At 27.3% G+C, this 17261-nt stretch overlaps 1 protein-coding gene across 1 annotated transcript; it reads right to left on the reverse strand.

The window, feature by feature from the left end:
• Positions 1 to 4524: 4524 nt before the first annotated feature.
• On the reverse strand, positions 4525 to 16525 carry LOC145835860 (uncharacterized). Its single transcript, XM_082943601.1, has 21 exons — positions 16435 to 16525; positions 15050 to 15180; positions 13520 to 13623; positions 13067 to 13188; positions 12164 to 12289; positions 11824 to 11887; positions 11596 to 11645; positions 11200 to 11316; positions 10228 to 10353; positions 10133 to 10160; positions 9569 to 9804; positions 9318 to 9403; positions 9149 to 9246; positions 8912 to 8961; positions 8508 to 8612; positions 8015 to 8247; positions 7559 to 7707; positions 6886 to 6937; positions 6729 to 6775; positions 5361 to 5407; positions 4525 to 4958 (listed from the first exon to the last, which is right to left on the reverse strand). Exons 1-21 carry the CDS (start codon positions 16490 to 16492, stop codon positions 4858 to 4860), a joined length of 2130 nt encoding a protein of 709 aa, XP_082799727.1. The 5' UTR covers positions 16493 to 16525; the 3' UTR covers positions 4525 to 4857.
• Positions 16526 to 17261: the final 736 nt, after the last annotated feature.

The raw sequence follows: 17261 nt of genomic DNA on the forward strand, positions 1-17261 counted from the left end.
ATCAAGTAAAAAGCATTGTGCAAGATATAGTTTTATTTAAAGGGTTACACGTTGAGTTAACAGCACAAAATTTAATTAAACATTATTTACAGGGTTGCCAAAAAACACCTGAAATTTAAGAAGTTCAGAAAATTTTTTACACGTAAAGTTACAAAAAATCTATCACAATGAATATATTTTATTTAAAATTACTATTAAAGTATCTTTCTAACATGTTTGTATTATTAGGAACAGGTTTTTAAACTAAGTTTAATTTTTTACTATAAATGGACCAAAACACATGTTTTTTAACCTTGAAGAAATTTACATTAATCTTTGGCAAACTTATTTATAATTTAGTAATTCTTTCTCACACAGTAATAGTTTGTTTTAGACAATTTTCCTAGCAGACTAGCATGATATTTAAATATTCAGCATGTTAAATATTTAGTGTTTAATTTTTACAATGAAAAAATGAGTAATTGAATACTATAAGTCTCAAAAATGAAAACTTTAATGAACGGTTTTGCCTTTCTTAATGTATTTGAAATTTATTTTAGAAAATTTGTTGGATTATATGAGTATAAAATTTATACTTTAGATTATACTATAAATGAAATAAGTTTAATATTTCAAAATCTAACAGTTTTAGAAGCTTGTTTTGACTCTTATATATTTATTTATACATCTAATTCTGATATTTTAGCAACCAAATGAAGCTTTGAGATCACTATATTTAAAGAAGCTTCGTTTATAGCAGGGATCGGCAAACTGCGGCCCGCGAGCATTTATTTTTGAATGGAATGCGGCCCGCGATAATGTAAATGTGGCCCGCTGAGCAAAAATTTATTTTAAGTTAATATTTTTTCGGTAATTTAGTTAAATTTAATTAATTTCGTTTTAACTCCCTGTTAAAAATTTCAGAATAAATAAAAGACTTTACTGCTTAAGTTAAAAATGTGAAAAAGACAGATTAGCATTTTAACAGGTTTTTTTTTTCTAAGTTTTATAATAACTTTCTTCTTACAACAGTAAGTAATTATCTATAGTAAAAAGATGTAAAGAGTGCTAAGATTAAGTAAGTTAGTTGTATAATACCAATTTAGTAAATAAACTAAATTCAAATGTTTCCCGTTGTGTGCAAAAGTAATGCACAGTAATTGAATAAAATGTCATTTCTTTTAAATTTATGTTTACCTTTTGAATAAAGTTTCTTTTATAGATGTTTTATTACTAAATGTTATATTTGAATGTGCACTAAAACATTTATAATAACATAATCATTAGAAATAAGGTTTATTTGACTTTAGTTTTGACACAACTTGATATTTTAGAAGTTTTCTTTGCACTTTAGATTAATTCCTATGCACACCAATGTACAAAGGTGCTCATATTTTAAGTCACTTTTTATTTAATACTTAAGTTATATTATGTTTAGTTTAAGCATAATTTACTAACATTATTGTTTGTTTATGTGATATCTAAGTGTGTACAGACACACTTAAAACAATACATATGACATAAATTAAAATACTTTTTGTTAGGTATACATTTTTATTTTTCAAACAGAGTTTTTTGGTAAATTAAGTTAATTTTCATGCCTTGTATACTAATATACACAGTTGCTGTTTTTTGGATCTACCCAATTAATTTCATAGATGGTTAATTTGTTTAGTTTGTACACTTTAAATCAAAATAATTCAAATTCAAGCAGGAAAATAACTAAACATTGCCACACGCTCAAACTATGACTATAAAACTTCAAATTCCAGGTTAAATTAGTCATTTTTTCAATTGTGGATTTGAATTGCTTTTTGTATACGAAAATGTCAGGCTAGTTTTCTGTCACTCAAGCTGGCTTTTTTGGTTTAAAGAGTGGCAAATAAAACTTCTGAAGTATATTTTGTTCAATTCACAGTGTTGACTTGAATCATAATATATGTTAAATTTTAAGTCTTGCAGCTGATATAATTTGAAATATTACTTATATTATTGTATACATATAAGTGTGAACAATCAGTGTTGGCAAAAAACTTGAATCCCAAAAAAGCTTGGAATTTGACAGATTAAACTAAATATGAAAAATGCTTAAATTTAAGAACTTACAAAAAAAAATTAAATGTAAAGTTATGAAATTTCGATTTGACACAAAAAATCTACCATATAATTTAATTTTATTAAAAACATCTTTAAAGTAGCTTAACAGTAACATTTTTATAGTTATATGTCATTTAAAACAGTTTTTTTTACCTTCAAATAATTTTTATACTAAAATTTGAAATAAAAAATTGTACTATCAAAAACTTCATATTGGTGCATCGCACCTTTGCCTTTAAAAAGTTTTTACCTATTGTTGTGCTTTGCATTGAAACTAAACCTAAAAAATCTTCTAAAATATCAATGTTAGTAAAAAAACCTTTAATAAAAATTCTCAGATAAGCAATATTTGTTGTATCAGTGTTCTCATCAAAACAATCCTAATTTGATTTATGCATGTTTATGATCTTCAGCCATTTCCTATACACGGCTTCTTTTCGTCATAGAAGTAATAAACAACAATTTTTTAATAATGCCAACACAAGCTATTTCAGTAAGTATATAATTATAAACGGTATCTTCTTTATAGTAATTAATTTAGTTTCTTTATAACTTGCCTTAACAAATTCTTTGATCAGTCTGTAGGTACTAAAAGTTTCCCTGCGCTTTCTTGAAACTGACTTTAGCAATTTGTTTTTTTTTTTCGTTTCTCGCAATAAATTCTAACTAACGTTTTTTAATTCTTATGGCTCGTCTTACATTTCACATTTACTCTTTTTAAATACAATGTTTTTATTACAGATAAAGAAATGCTATAACGCTCAATAAAAAATAATTTTTTCTACTTCATTAACGGCTTAATATATTTTTATACTTTTGTTAAAAAAGTTTAATTAACTTAATTATCCATTCAAACTGACCTATAATTTTTATTTTTTTTGCTATATATTGAATTCACTGTTAACAAACTTCGTTATTTCTTTATTTCGTGAACTTTATTTTAAACAGGGTTGCCAAATAAACAGGTTAGTTTAAAAGTTTTGAAACTCAGACTAGGTTAAACATGTTTTAGAAATTAAAAAAAACTCACATGTGTGTTAAACTTTTATTTCAAACATTTTGAATAAATCTTCGAATTATCAGAGGAGTTTTTAAGGCTATAATGTAGTTTACTAATTGAATTTTTTTCTTGTCTTCTGACATATTGTGTACTTTTTTATTATGATGAAATTTTGATTAGATATTTAAAATTAACAGCAATATTTTAGCTTTTCAATTTTTAATAAACTTAGGCTGGTTTGATATAACTCGGACATATAACTCGGAAAGTGGCAACCATTTAAAATACTAACTGATTACTGATAAGGTATTTTATTAAAGTATTCGAGAATTATTCTGTTGAAAAATTAGTTTTAGCTTTCTATAATATAAATGGGTGTGAATTTTATTTAATTAACTAATTACTGAATTTTTTAAAGAGTGTATTAACGACGCAAAAATTATTTTAAAAGTAAAAAAAAATAGAAATATAAAAAGGCTTAATAATATAAAATGTGTATAAAAGTTAGCCATAAATGTTTTTCAAGCTCAATCTTTTTAGAGAGTTAGGTTGTAAGTAAAATTACAAAAACATTAAGTTTAACTTATTAAGTCTTTAAGAAAGCACGTAGTTTATTAACTTTAAGTATTTTGGTCAATTTAAATTTCATTCCAAAAAGTATTTATAATTTGAATAGGCATTCTGTGTAAAACTAAATGTCATTTAAAATATTTAAGTGAATAAAAGTAAAACTTTCTCTAGTGTGACTAAAACTAAAAAATTATTCAAATGCCATTAAGACTAAAACTGCGGCCCGCACAGACTTTGAAAACTTGAAATTTGGCCCGCGATCACCAACTGCCTGCCGACCCCTGGTTTGTAATATAATCTAGAGTAGAGACCGGCAGCCTTTTAAAAGTATCAGGCTAATTTTCCTAAAAAAACTTGCTTGTTGGCCGCAGTTATTTAAAATATTTGTAGTTACCAATAAAAATATACATTAAACCAAAATGTTATTAAATATGCAATAATAAAACACTAGTAATTACCTTTCTTTTAAAATAAAGAGTCCTATTATTATAAGTTTGTACTAAATTTTTCAAATTGTCATTGTAAGGCATGTTTTAAGCGGTAAAATTAAATCAAGGATAGCAGATTTTTAATTTTATCTACTTTTAGTTTATCACTTATTTATAACTCTACTTTTATCTACTTTTAGCTTAGTAAGTAGCTGAATTAAACAAGTTCATAAATGTTTCATGAAATCGTTTCTGCGTCATGGACTTACTAGTTAAGGTATATTTCACAGTAAGTATCTTCAAATAACAAAACAATTTTATGTTACATGAGATAAATGTGTTTTGAAATATTTCTGAAATAACAAGATCTAAAGCGAGAAAACAATTTAGATTTAGAAAAGTACGTAATTTTCGTAAAAAAAAGTTCTTAAAAACAAATTGGAAATGGCCTAAAATTCTGAGAGTTTTAAAAAGTAAGAATAAAAGTTAAGAATAAAAGTTGTAATAAACAATGTAGTACTATTTGAAAAAAATATTTTATCTGTATTTGATTTTCGTCAAGTAACTTAAAATTAGTCATTTAATTTGGATTGAAATAGCAAGTTTAGTAGCTCAAAAAACAATCACGATCAAATTCTATTTTTTTAAACGGGTTAGTTTAATTTCAAAACGCTTTAAATGTACAGAAAGATGTTGTCGACAAGCTGAAAATATTTACTATAAAAAAGTAAAAGTTCAAAAAACATCTGCTGATTCTTTCGTCGGAATGCACGGTGGCGTGTTTTATGAAACGAAAGCTTTTTCCCTCTTCGTGACCAGCCCCGGCGCCACGTGGTTGGTCGTCATCTGATCCAACTGCTTCTTCTGATCTTTCCCTTTATTGTCTGTTAAAAGTGATTAAAATTTTTAAATATTGTTTTATTAAGTTAGAAAATAATGCTATGAAGTTAGTTGTTATTTTGAGAATAGAACGTTCAGTAATTAGAGAAGGTAAGTTTTTTTTAGTAGCAATTGCGATACAGTTTTAGAAAACAGTTTAAAACATGCTACTTGCTAATAATGTTTGTCTATGTTTTTAAGTCCAAAAAAAAAAGTTTTATCATTTTAAAATTAAGTATACCCGTTACATTAGTTCTCATCACTCAATAAGCTTTATAAAGTCAAGAAGAAATTTTATTAACTCTTACCACACTGTAACATATTCTACATACTTATAAAAAGCTGTAGTAACTGAAGTATCTAACTTAGATAGTATGTTACTTATTTACAAAATAAAAAAAATTCACCTCCATTGCTCACTGTTGGCCTTCTTCTAGGTTGTGCGGGGGATTTACTGTGAATGTTAAAAATTAAAATTACTAAAAAAAAATTAAAAAATATACAACTGTAGTACAGAACAACAAAGGATAAGCTTTTATTTTCAAAAAAAAAAGTTAGATAGATACTATTTTTAAAAAATCCTCTGGTAAAAATAGTTACTTTTTTTTCCAAAAAAAAAGAGACATAGCACACTATGCTTTTGACAGTTTTTTGAATGTTCGGAAATTTATCAATCACTTTTTTTTTTATTGTCAAGTTAGTTTCGAATAAGAAACGCTACTATAACTATTATTTTTCAATAAAATATTAGAAGGTTGACTTATAATTTATTTTATAAAGTTGATTTTTGTAAGACTAGAGCATTTTCTATGATATTTTTGTTTAGTTATAGAAAACTACTTTGAATATTAAAGTATACGAACTTTGTCTATATAATAAATTAAAAAAGTCTAAATACTATTACTTTATTTTTGGTTACATTTTAAAATATGTTAGCTGTTTAATCGAACTTTGCATTTTTCAGTTTAGCTCTTAAAATTTTACTGAAATAGTCGATATATTTATAGCAGGGTTTTCCAAAATAGTCCAAATGGTTCCCTTGGAGCAACCTTAGCACTTTAGGGGGCAATAAACTACCAAAAGGAAGTGGGCGTGACTAGGAAAAGGGCAATAAGGTGGTACTCAGGTTTCTCCGGCAACAAACTTAAAAAAAAGTCTCCGGTACAACTTACGGGAGATTAGAAACTTACACTAGATGTTCTGAGGTTTCTTATGAGTGTAAAATTTGTTGAACTTGGCATTTTTCAAGTTAGCACCTAAAATGTCACTAAAATGGTCGAATTTTTAAAGTATGTTTTCAAAAATACTCCAAATCACCTCCTTGTATGGTATTCTAGAGAAAACCGATACTTACACTAATTTCTAGGGTTTGTATTGAAGAGAAAAAAAAGGCTCCGATGCAACTTACGTGAGATTAGAAACTTACACTAGTGGTTCCCAACACTAGATGTTCTGAGGTTTCTTATGAGTGTGAAATTTATTTTTCTGAAAGAGGAGCGCTTATGCAGATGAGTTCGAAAGGCCCTAATTTAAAATTTGATGTTTTTTACTGGATAAAGTATTTTGCCATTAAAGCTATGAAGAGTTTTTTGAAAAAATAAAACTACTATCCATCTTTTTCAAAAGGGTATGTTTTGTATTAAATCAACTATCTTTCTTTTACTTGTTAAGGACTTAAAAGTTATAAAAAAATTGTAAAAACATAATTCAAATATTATTCAATTTTTCCTATCGAAATATGGTTAAAAAAACTTTTAAGATAAAACAAAACTCACAACTTTTTCTTACTGCTTTCATTTTTTTCGTTATTCTTTTTCGAGTTCTAAAATACGAGGTTGTAAAAATGTTAATCTTTGAAGAAAAAAAGCTTAAACTAGTTTAACACTTAAAACAGCATTTTGAAAATTTATTTTTTTACTTAAATTCACTTACATTTTTTTGATTATTTTCTGTTTTTTCGTTTACTCCTTTCGCATCATTTGGCCTGGTATAAAAAAACATTGTAACTCTTTAGAATTTTTTTATATAAAAAAATTACAAGTTTAAAAAAGTTTAACCTATTTATAAAAACTTAAATGAGATAAAAAGAATAAAGTAACAGCGATGGGTACATTAGTATCAAAACTGTAAAAGCTAAACAACAAAATTTCAGTTGCTTTTTGTTTAAAAAAAGTCTTAACTTTTATAACTGCTTTAAACAGTAAAGCTTATGCACTTTTAATCGACTGCCTTTTTAATAAACTTAAAATTTGAAACCTTTCAGTTGAAAGGTTAGTTTTTTTTTCAAATAACAAAACTTTAAGTATTAAAATTTTATTATAAGTGTTGTGGCAGCTTGGAGATTTGGAACGCGTTGATCATATTTGGAAAATATTTATCTGTTAAAAGTGAGAAAAGTTTATAATGTTTTAAAAATTTAATTTAAAATCTCTGACGAAAATTTATAGAAATCTAACAGTTATAATATATTTCAGTTTTTACACATTTTGAATATTTAAACTGTTGGAGCTACGGAAAACATTGATCATATTTACGACCTCGTGGGTTAAAGTTTTATCCTTATTTGATGCACAAAGTCTAAAAGATAAACTAAAAAATTTCTAACTGCGGCGGCAGCTTGGAGCTCCTGAAAGCGTTGACCATGTTGGCAACCTCGTGGGGGCGCAAGAGCACAGTTTGCTCCCTCCTCATTGGCTGAAAGTTGTTCGACTGGTTTCTCTTCTCCCTGATCACTCTCAGCATCGCAGCCGCGTCCTTTGCAAGAAAGTTACTTTTTTAAAGTTTTTTTATCAAAATAAACTGAACTTTAATATGCAAATGATTTTTTTAAACTATTTATTTAGTAAAAGTAAACTTTTTAATAACAGGAAACAACTGTATTGATTAAACTTGTTTCTTTAATAATCAAAAAAAAATTTATTAATCTGAAATTGTTTTTTAATTCTAATAGATCAAATTAAATATTTTTTTAGTTTGTCACTAACTTTTCTCAAAAAACTTAAAAAAATATTTTGATAAAAATATTGAATAAAACTATCATCAAAAATTAATCAAAACAAACCTCGGGCGACACGAAGTTGCTCCCCTGCTGCCCCGCTACCGTCACCCTGTTCCGGGGCCGAATCTGGTCGTTTATGATCATGGCCGCCTCGTCGGCCGTTATCGCCATCTCAGTGACGTCATCGTACCCTTTCAATGGGTGTGACGTGGGCGTGAAGTAGCTGGGGTGGTACTGTTGCGTCACGCGGGGGTGAGGGGGCGGGCGGTACATGTGGGGGCTCGGGTACCCCGCGGCTGTTTGAGGGGAGAAAATAGTTGTAAAAAAAAGAATTAGTAGTTTCAAATAAATTTTAGAGAAAAATATGGAATGTAAAAACTTAATCTGTTAATTGTTAAAATAGTTTTAAATTGGTGAAACAAAAGTAAACTTGTTATTTTGTTCAGAAAAAAAATTTGAAATAACCTTTTAAACCGTTATTGAAAAGTATTTAACATTGGAATTTTCGCCATATCAAACTAAGACTGATACAACAAGTAACAAACAACAAACTCACGTTGCCCCATAAGCTGTGGGTTGTATGGCTGCTGCGGCATCATGCTCTGCATCTTCAGCTGGTTGATGACTTCGAACGCTTTCTCCGGTGACACTTGCGCGTTTCCTGATCAAAGCACAAACATATTCAAGTTGATTCGAAAGTATGGCGCGTAACTTGCAAAGTTCTACAAGAGCTGTTGTAGTTTTTAAAAACTATCCTTGTTTAAACTTTTGAAAATAGTTAAGTAATCACTTATTTTAAATTAATTTTCAGCTTTAATTTACTCTATTTAATTAACTTTAATTTAATTTACTCTATTTACAGACTATTTATATTAAAAAAAAATCCAAATTGTAGTGAACCTACAAATATAGTTATTACTTTCATGAATTTTTACTTTTTTGTAAAAACTTTTATCTTACCTTGATTGTTGTTTCTAAGTTCGTTTGGAAACAGTGGAATCGTCATTTTTCTGGAAACAAAAATTTCAAGAAAAAAAACAGCTTTTATTTATTTTAACTAATTAAACTAAGTAAGGTACTAAAAATATCTTTGGATGATAGAATAATTTTTATGAATTATAAAAAAATGCTTTAAAAGCTACGTCAAAAAAAATATTCAAACAAAAATCAGTTTTTTATTTAATCAAACAGTTTTACTTGTAACTCATGGGGCTCTCTTGTTCGCAATCCACAATTTCGATTTCGGTTATTTCCGGAGAATCGCTTTTATGCCTGCTCCGGCTGTTTGCTGACTTCTAATTTATAGTTTTTTTTTTAAATTTATATATATATATACATATAGAAGTAAAATCAACGAACTACTTACTACGGATTCTTGGCTGCAAGATGAAGTTTTAAATTTGGTTTTTCTTCTATTTAAAAACTTTGTTTTTTTTCGCGAACTTTTCGAACCTGTCAAAAAACAATATGGTTATACTTATCAGGTATTATCATATCATACCATTTTGCATTCAATTAAATTAAAAATTGAAATTTTTAGAAAACATAGATATTAGTTTTCGTTTACCCGCATTCAATTTCCCCAACATTTTTGTTTTCTATTTTTTATTATCTTACTTTTCTCATCAACGCTCCTGACGCTCACAACGTCACTCTTGTGTGACGTCGCCCTCCTCCTCTTCTTCTTGATTTTGGGAGAAACTTCCTCCCGTTCCGCCTGAGTGACCTCCTTCAGAGTCACCGTGTGATCCTCCTTACTATCTCGCTTCTGCCTCTTCTTCAGGAAGAAGTACGCTGCCGCCATCAGACCGAGGAAGACGAGAGTCATTATGACGTATGTGAGGACGTCACTTCTTTGAAATGAAAAATAAAAATTTCAAAAATGAATAGAAGAAAAAGTAAGCCAGTTGCTTTAAAATAAAAAAACTGTGACACTTTTCGAGTTAATAAGGAAACACCAGCTTACAGACCATTAGTTTTTTTTATTCAAGACTGTAAGTAGATATTTTTTTATTATTTTGGCAAGTCTCTTTTGTTGGCAAAAACGAAGGTCAGTAAAGCTGTAACTTTTTGTTTTAATAAAACAATACAAAAAAGCTTGCAGGCAACTAACTACTTTTTTTAATAGGCCAGTAAAAATTTAACAAGTTGAAAAAAAACAAATAAGAAAAAAAGTCTTACCCTTCTTCTTCTTCGTCGTCTTCATAATCTGAATAAATATTTTTTCAAAATAAATAGCAGGTTAAGAAAACAAATTTTTTAAGTTATCTACGTACCATCGTACTCCGGTTGATCTTCTGATAATTCTTCTTGTTGTTCCGTGGTCGTTGTCATGATTGTTGTTGTTGAAATCGTAGTTGTTGCTTTTGTTGTTGTCGTAGTGGGTTGGGGAAATGTCGGTACTGATCAATTGAAAATATTTCGTTAATTTTGATAGATACATTAAAAAGATTATTTTTCTTTAAACTTTTAGTAAACTAACGTTTTTTTTTTCGCAGTTAATTGTCACAACAGAATAAGTTTAGACAAAAATTTATGTTAAATGGATAGCTAATAAAACTAACTTTGGTTGTTATCTCTTAACTTATCATCTTACAAAACAATATAAATTGATATTAAGATTCATCTGCTCTGTTTTCTTACAAAAACTTAGTACAACTCATAAAAAGCTTCTTGTTTATTCCATCGACCAAACTCATAACAAAGGAATTAAAGTTAAACAAAGTTGTGTAATTTGTAAGTGTTGTACGTACTATTATCGAAAAAATACAAACACCTAAATCACATTATTTTTGCCACAACCTAAACAGTTAAGGTTTTAGTTTCTATCATCAAACACATGTACTTAAATGATTTCTTGCATACTACATATTATTTTTTTATAGTAAACGTTTACAAACGATTTATATACTTCAACTGATTATAACACAGTGACAAAGCATCTTCGTTAATTTTGGCACATCAAAAATCAAGCATTTCCCATCTTCATCAAGCTGTTTTTATTTCTTTAGACATGCACAAAAAAAAAAAAGAAAACACATAAACTTTCAAATAAATACACACAAAACCAGCTGGGAACATTGCATATGTCTAAAACAAACGTTTTATTATGTATTATACACTGCTTTCTATATTGTAATTGTTTTAAAATGAATTAAGATATTTTAAGTAAGCCGTTCGGCACACACAAATACACAAAAAAGAAAACACTAAAATTTTTAATCTTAACAATTACAAACAAAACGAACTGGGAACGTCGCATATGTCTCCCATGTAGTCGTCGGAGCACTGGCACGCGAAATCGTCCAGTCTTCCCACGCATCTCCCGTTGTTCAGACACGGATTGGGATCGCATCTGTTGGGAGCTGAAAAAATAAGTGTTGAGTGTAAAAACGAGATTCCAAATATTACTCATAGTTGTAAATTATTAAATACTAAAGGTTTAAATCTAATCGTTGCTGAGTACATAATGTTTGTTTGTACGGAATGTAATGTTAAAATGGTGAACTATTAGGAGCAACATTTAGTTGTAGACATTTTCAAAAAAAAAAGCCTAATATGTTATGCTATAATAAAGAGTTTTTTTTTAATAAGTTTATTAATTAAACAGCTTTTATTCTGTAAGCGTTGAAGAAAAAAATTACCAATTTCACACATTGTGCCCTTGAAACCGTTCTCACAATTGCAAATGTACCTGAATAGTTAATAGTTTATTAAAAAATGTTAGTTAAACATGTATTATTAGTTAACAATGTACTTGAATTGTTTACAAGGTGGTTAATAATAAACAAGTAAAACTAAAATTTTAAAATTGCAAGTGGACTTAAAACAAAAATACAGTTAGACAGTAAATAATCAAACAAAAATTTTACCTTCCCGCCCCATTTTCGCATTTTCCTGCGTTTTTGCACGGAACAGAGCTGCACTCATCCAAATCTTCAAAAATATATAGGAATGAAAATACTTTAATACGTTTTTTTTGAGCCATAAAAAAAGCTGTTAAGTTTTAAATCACTAGAAGAAACTGTCGTATTCAATAAATGAATTTCTAAATGTGGTTTTTGGTTCAAATATATATTTATATTTTTTTCTTATCAACAATAAATTTACAAAACTAAAACACACTAATGTACAAACAATAGGCTCTTTGAAACAATAATAAACAACTCAATAAAAAGCATCAATTTGAAATAAAAGGTTTAAAACTAAAACCGAGTTCGCAATTTTGACCACCCACCCCCCGAGGGCACTGGCAAACGTAGTAGGTGGCCATCCTCTTGCATTTCCCGCCATACTTGCACGGGTTGGACCGACACGGGTCCGGGCCCCTTAACTCGACTGTTGGTGGAAAATAAGTAAAAATTATGAAGCAAAATAAAAACGCTAAAATTTAACTCGACATTTGATTAAATCCGACAGTTTAATGTAAGTTGAATAAAACTGTTGTAGTTGCTTAACATAAATTACTTAGGGTTTTTAGTTTAAACTTGATAAATGGTCTTTGAAAGTTGTTTTCAAAGTGTTTAAACTTGTGTTTTTTTTTCAATTTACGCAAATGAAAATAGAATATTTCTAAAGATAGTTTTTTATTAGAAATATGCACAAAACAAATTTTTGTATATTTTTATACGCAAGCTTTAAACAGATAAAAAAATTTTCAGCAGTTAGTTTTTTTTTAATTTTTAGCAACACATAATACTAACGATTTAAAAAATAAAATAACAAAAAAAAAGAGATACTATTTAAATGAACTTTTTATACCTTCATTAGTAGTCAATTAGTAGTGAAGTTGATTATACTTAAACACAAAGACAAAAAAATTATAGGTGAACTTTTTCAAGAAATCTAATATCGTTTTAATACCTTCATTAAAAGCTTAAACAAAGTACATACGAAAGTTTTCAAGTTAACCTCTACAGATACGAATAATTTTTTTAGTAAAACAAACATTTGTAAGTGAACTTAAAACGATGTCTCGAAAAAAACAAAAGTAGTATATATATTTATCTACCAATTTATACGTAACAATAATACTTATACAAATATAAAACTTAACAAAACAAGTTTCCACATATAAAAAAACAAACAACAAACAAACAACAAATCAAAACAAACACTTGTACGTGAACTTGTAACCCTTCTCCGTCCCTGACGCGTCGCTTTTGAACAGCATCACAAGAGGGCCTTTCCCCCTCACCATACCACCGCTCACGTACTCCAACCCGACTCCGCATTTGCTATGAAACAGTTGTATTTTGTCAATAAGTAACACTCCGCGTTTACTAGTTATTTATTGTTCATTTACTTATTAACTTGGTGTATGAGGGCTATCTATTTAGTTTATTTAAAATACTTTTGCTTACACTAATACTAAGTATTAGATAATTGAAATACTTAATGAACAAATTACAATCTGCATTTACTCTATATAAAAAAAAGATCGTACCACCTAATGTACTTATTTTATTTACATAATAAACACACACGTATCTAACATTTAAATTATTTTATATGTAAATTACGTTTCTTTTTTTTTTTTTGATATAAACTAAATCTTTCAAAACCCACGTGTTCATGTCGGGGTTGGGGGATGTCGCCTGGAAGATGAACTTCACGAAGTCTTTGCTGCAGGCATCTCCCGCTTTCTCAATCGCAAACTCCGAGAAGTTTATCTTTGAAAAAAAGATCATTATTTTTATATTAAAGCTGTTTTCTTATTTAGCTAGTATTAAACAGCGCTATATTTTGAAGTTTCAAAAAAGTGTGATTGTTTTTACATAGAAAACTCCCGCTTTCTCAATCGCAAACTCCGAGAAGTTTATCTTTGAAAAAAATTATCATTTTTTTTAGAGAGGTATCCTTATTTAACTAGTGCTAAATAAAAGGCAGCGTTGTGTTTTAAAGTTTTATAAAAGTGCGATTGTTTTTAGATGAAAAAATTTGGCTTTTAAACCGCAAACTCCTAGAATTTTTTTTTAATAGTTTTCTTATTTGGTTACACCCTTGAACTAGACAAACAGCAATGTTGTGTTTGAAATTTATCTTTAAAAAGATTATCGTTGTTTTTATAACATTTTCTACATTATATAATATTTATTTTTAAATATCATTTATATTTTCTATTATATAATATAATAACTTCTATATTAAATCAATACTTATGCATTAAAACTTGGTATAAATGAATTACAACGTTATATTTTAAAGAGTCAAAATATTGGTTTTGATTTCTACGTGAAATTGTTAAAAAACCGCTAACTTTTCGAGGTTTATTATTGAAAAAGATGATCATTATTTTTGTTTTTACAGTGGTTTTATTATTTTATTTAAACTTTATGCCTTAACGCTGGAACTAAATGAATAGAAAAGTTGTGTTTTAAAATTTCAAAACAGTGGTAGCTGTTTGTGCATGAAATCAATAAAAAAATTTTTTATTTAATTTTCAGTAACAATGTCGATCAAAAATTTCTAATCAATTAAACTTCAAAAAATCAAAAAATAAAAGGTGTTCCGCAAAACGTATAACCGAAACAAAAACTTTAGCTAGTAAGTTCAGTGAGAACTATGTAGATTTAAATTGTTAAATGTTACAAACGTCCATCATAACAAAATACTTTTAACTATATTAAAACTTGAAATAAATGTTTAACCGAATACGAATCTTCGACGTAATTGTTAATAATATTGTTTATTTTTTTAAGCGTTTCTTACAATTGTCATACCAAAGTTCTTTTTACTTCTAACAAAGCAAGTTAGTTTAAATTGAAACCTGAATACAACTTTTGGTGAATAAATCGTACATTTGAAATGTGTGTTTGATACAAAGACTTATTCAAACAAATTACTTCAAGACATTAAAGTTTCAATATAAAAACATAAATACGCCTGTTGTAACATGCAATTTTTAACAGTTAAAATTGAAAATTTGACGTAATAACCGGTTAAAACTCTATATTATAAAAAGTTTATTTGTTTTAAACAACTATCATTACAATTAAACTTTTTCAATCATTAAAAACTCAAAGTTTTAGAAACTTAAACTGAGTTTTCACAATGTCTTAAAAGTAAAATTTAGTAAAACTCAAAACAAAAACAAACCTCGATGTAGTTATCGGTGAATATCCGGTAGGTGACCAGCACGTTTTCCGGATAGTTGTTCGGATAACCGGGAGATGCAATTTCTCCTTCCGGCTCGTAAAATTCCTCCGTTATCTCCTCCGGTTTCTCTCCTGCAAAAATAATTAATTTATGTTGTTCTCCTGCGAAAACAGTGAGTTTTATGTGAGTACTTAATACTCCCCTGCAAAGATTCGGAACGTTTTTGTACTATGCGAAATTACTTAATGTATTTTTTTTGAATAGATAGTTTTTTTTTTCCTGCGAAAATACTTATTATTTTTTATGTTTTAGATAAAAATTGTCCTTGGAAATTCTTTTTAATCGTTGTGACTGTATATCTTATGGTTAGAGCATATAAGTCATTTTAATTAAAAACTTGTGGCCTTTTTTTTTTTAAAACAGACCTGCTATAAACGAAGCTTCCATAAATATATGTTTATTTTTTTATTAGTTTTTTAAGACTAGACTGTTTAGTTTTTGTAACCAAGCATATAAAACGACATTTAAAAGTCTAATTTAACAAGACTCAAGGTATGGCAACTTTGCTTTAGAGAATGTTCCGTAGGTAGTTTTATTTGTTTTGCGTTTTGTAGAAGTTTATATTAAACACTAGTGTCCCTTTTTTTGTGCAAGTTATTTTGTATGAGCACTTTATTAAACTTTAAAGTCACTACACAATATTTTTGAATTCCTTTTTTTAATGATATCACTTTTAAAAACTACGAATGAAAAAAGATTAACAACAAAGACACTGCACTATAAAGCATAAAAAAAATTATAGTTTTATTTCAAAGTAACAAAAGTTAATATATTGTGTAACTTAGTATCAACTATTAGAGTCCGATAGTTTCTCAAATGATACGTAAGGTATTATAAAATTTGTATATTAAATTATTAAATACAAAATAGAAATAAACGTTGAGCTCAAATTTTAAATCAACAAGTAGTCTTTTTTTTCGTATTTTTACAAGATAAAATTAATATTGTAGCTTATGAAAAACGGTATTAAAAATTCTTATGTGCGAAAGTTTATTAAAGAAATCACTATCTATTATCTAATTTATCTTTAATTAAAATATAAACTTTAGGAAATATTGTAGTTGTAAGTATAAAAATTATAATTAAAAACACTTTGTAAGATTTAAATTTTTGTTCTACAAGTTTTTACAAACAATGAAATCTTAAAAATGAGTTTTAAAGTAAGTTTTATTTAAGCTTATGTTTTAATTTGATAAACTAATAAATACATTTAAGATAATAAGTATAAGTTTATCAAAATATGGACTGTTTATTAATAAAACCTGTTATCAAAACTATCAGAAATAAATTTACACTGACCCTGTTTTAAAGTGTTAACAACTAACCTTTAATTGAAAAAACAAAACAAAAACAGATCAAAATTTTTCTCAAAACTAGTTTCATACCTTCTATTTACAAACTAAAAATTTATTTACTTCTATTCAAGCGCAAGTTATTGAATGAAAATATTCAAGTAGTTGTAACTAATTAGTAATAATACTTTCAAGTACCCTCTTAAATGCTTTTTTTGTCGTAACAAATCATATCCGATGAAATTTGTATTTTTCAAGGTAAATAAGCTTCGGCAAGAAAGACTTTTGAATTATAAATAAAAACCTGACATCAAACTTAGCATTTTTAACTGTTGGTTTTTAAATTAACTTAACATATTTAACATTAAAAAAACATTATCTTTGAAACAACAATAACTTGTGGCTTTTATATTGAAAATTTACCAATAAGCAATATATCTAAAATAAGTGTAAGTAGTACATTTAATATTTAAAAATAACCTTTTTTGAAGGGTATAAACAATTTCTTAAAAGTTTTAAAAATTTTAAAACTTTTACTACTAAGTTTTGATCTAAGGTTTATTAAAAATCATAATTTTAAGCTTACAAATCTTTTTCATTAATTGGTTTCAGAAATAGCTTCATAAAGCAAAATGATGTATTTTGAACAAATTTTTTATATACCTTTTAATCTAACTAATTTACTAAATCTGCAACTTATATTCGTTTTTTTATAATTTTAGTAAACCGTTTATGAACTATAAATATAAGCTCAATTACTTCAAAAATAAAAGCTTTATAAAACAAAACATCTATATGAATTTTAAACTTGTATATCCTATATTTTTAAAAATTTTTATATAAAACTTTAATGTGCTTGA

The sequence above is a fragment of the Thalia democratica genome, chromosome 5, assembly GCF_965202585.1.
Source record: "Thalia democratica chromosome 5, ktThaDemo2.hap1.1, whole genome shotgun sequence".
Taxonomy (NCBI): Eukaryota; Metazoa; Chordata; class Thaliacea; order Salpida; family Salpidae; genus Thalia; species Thalia democratica.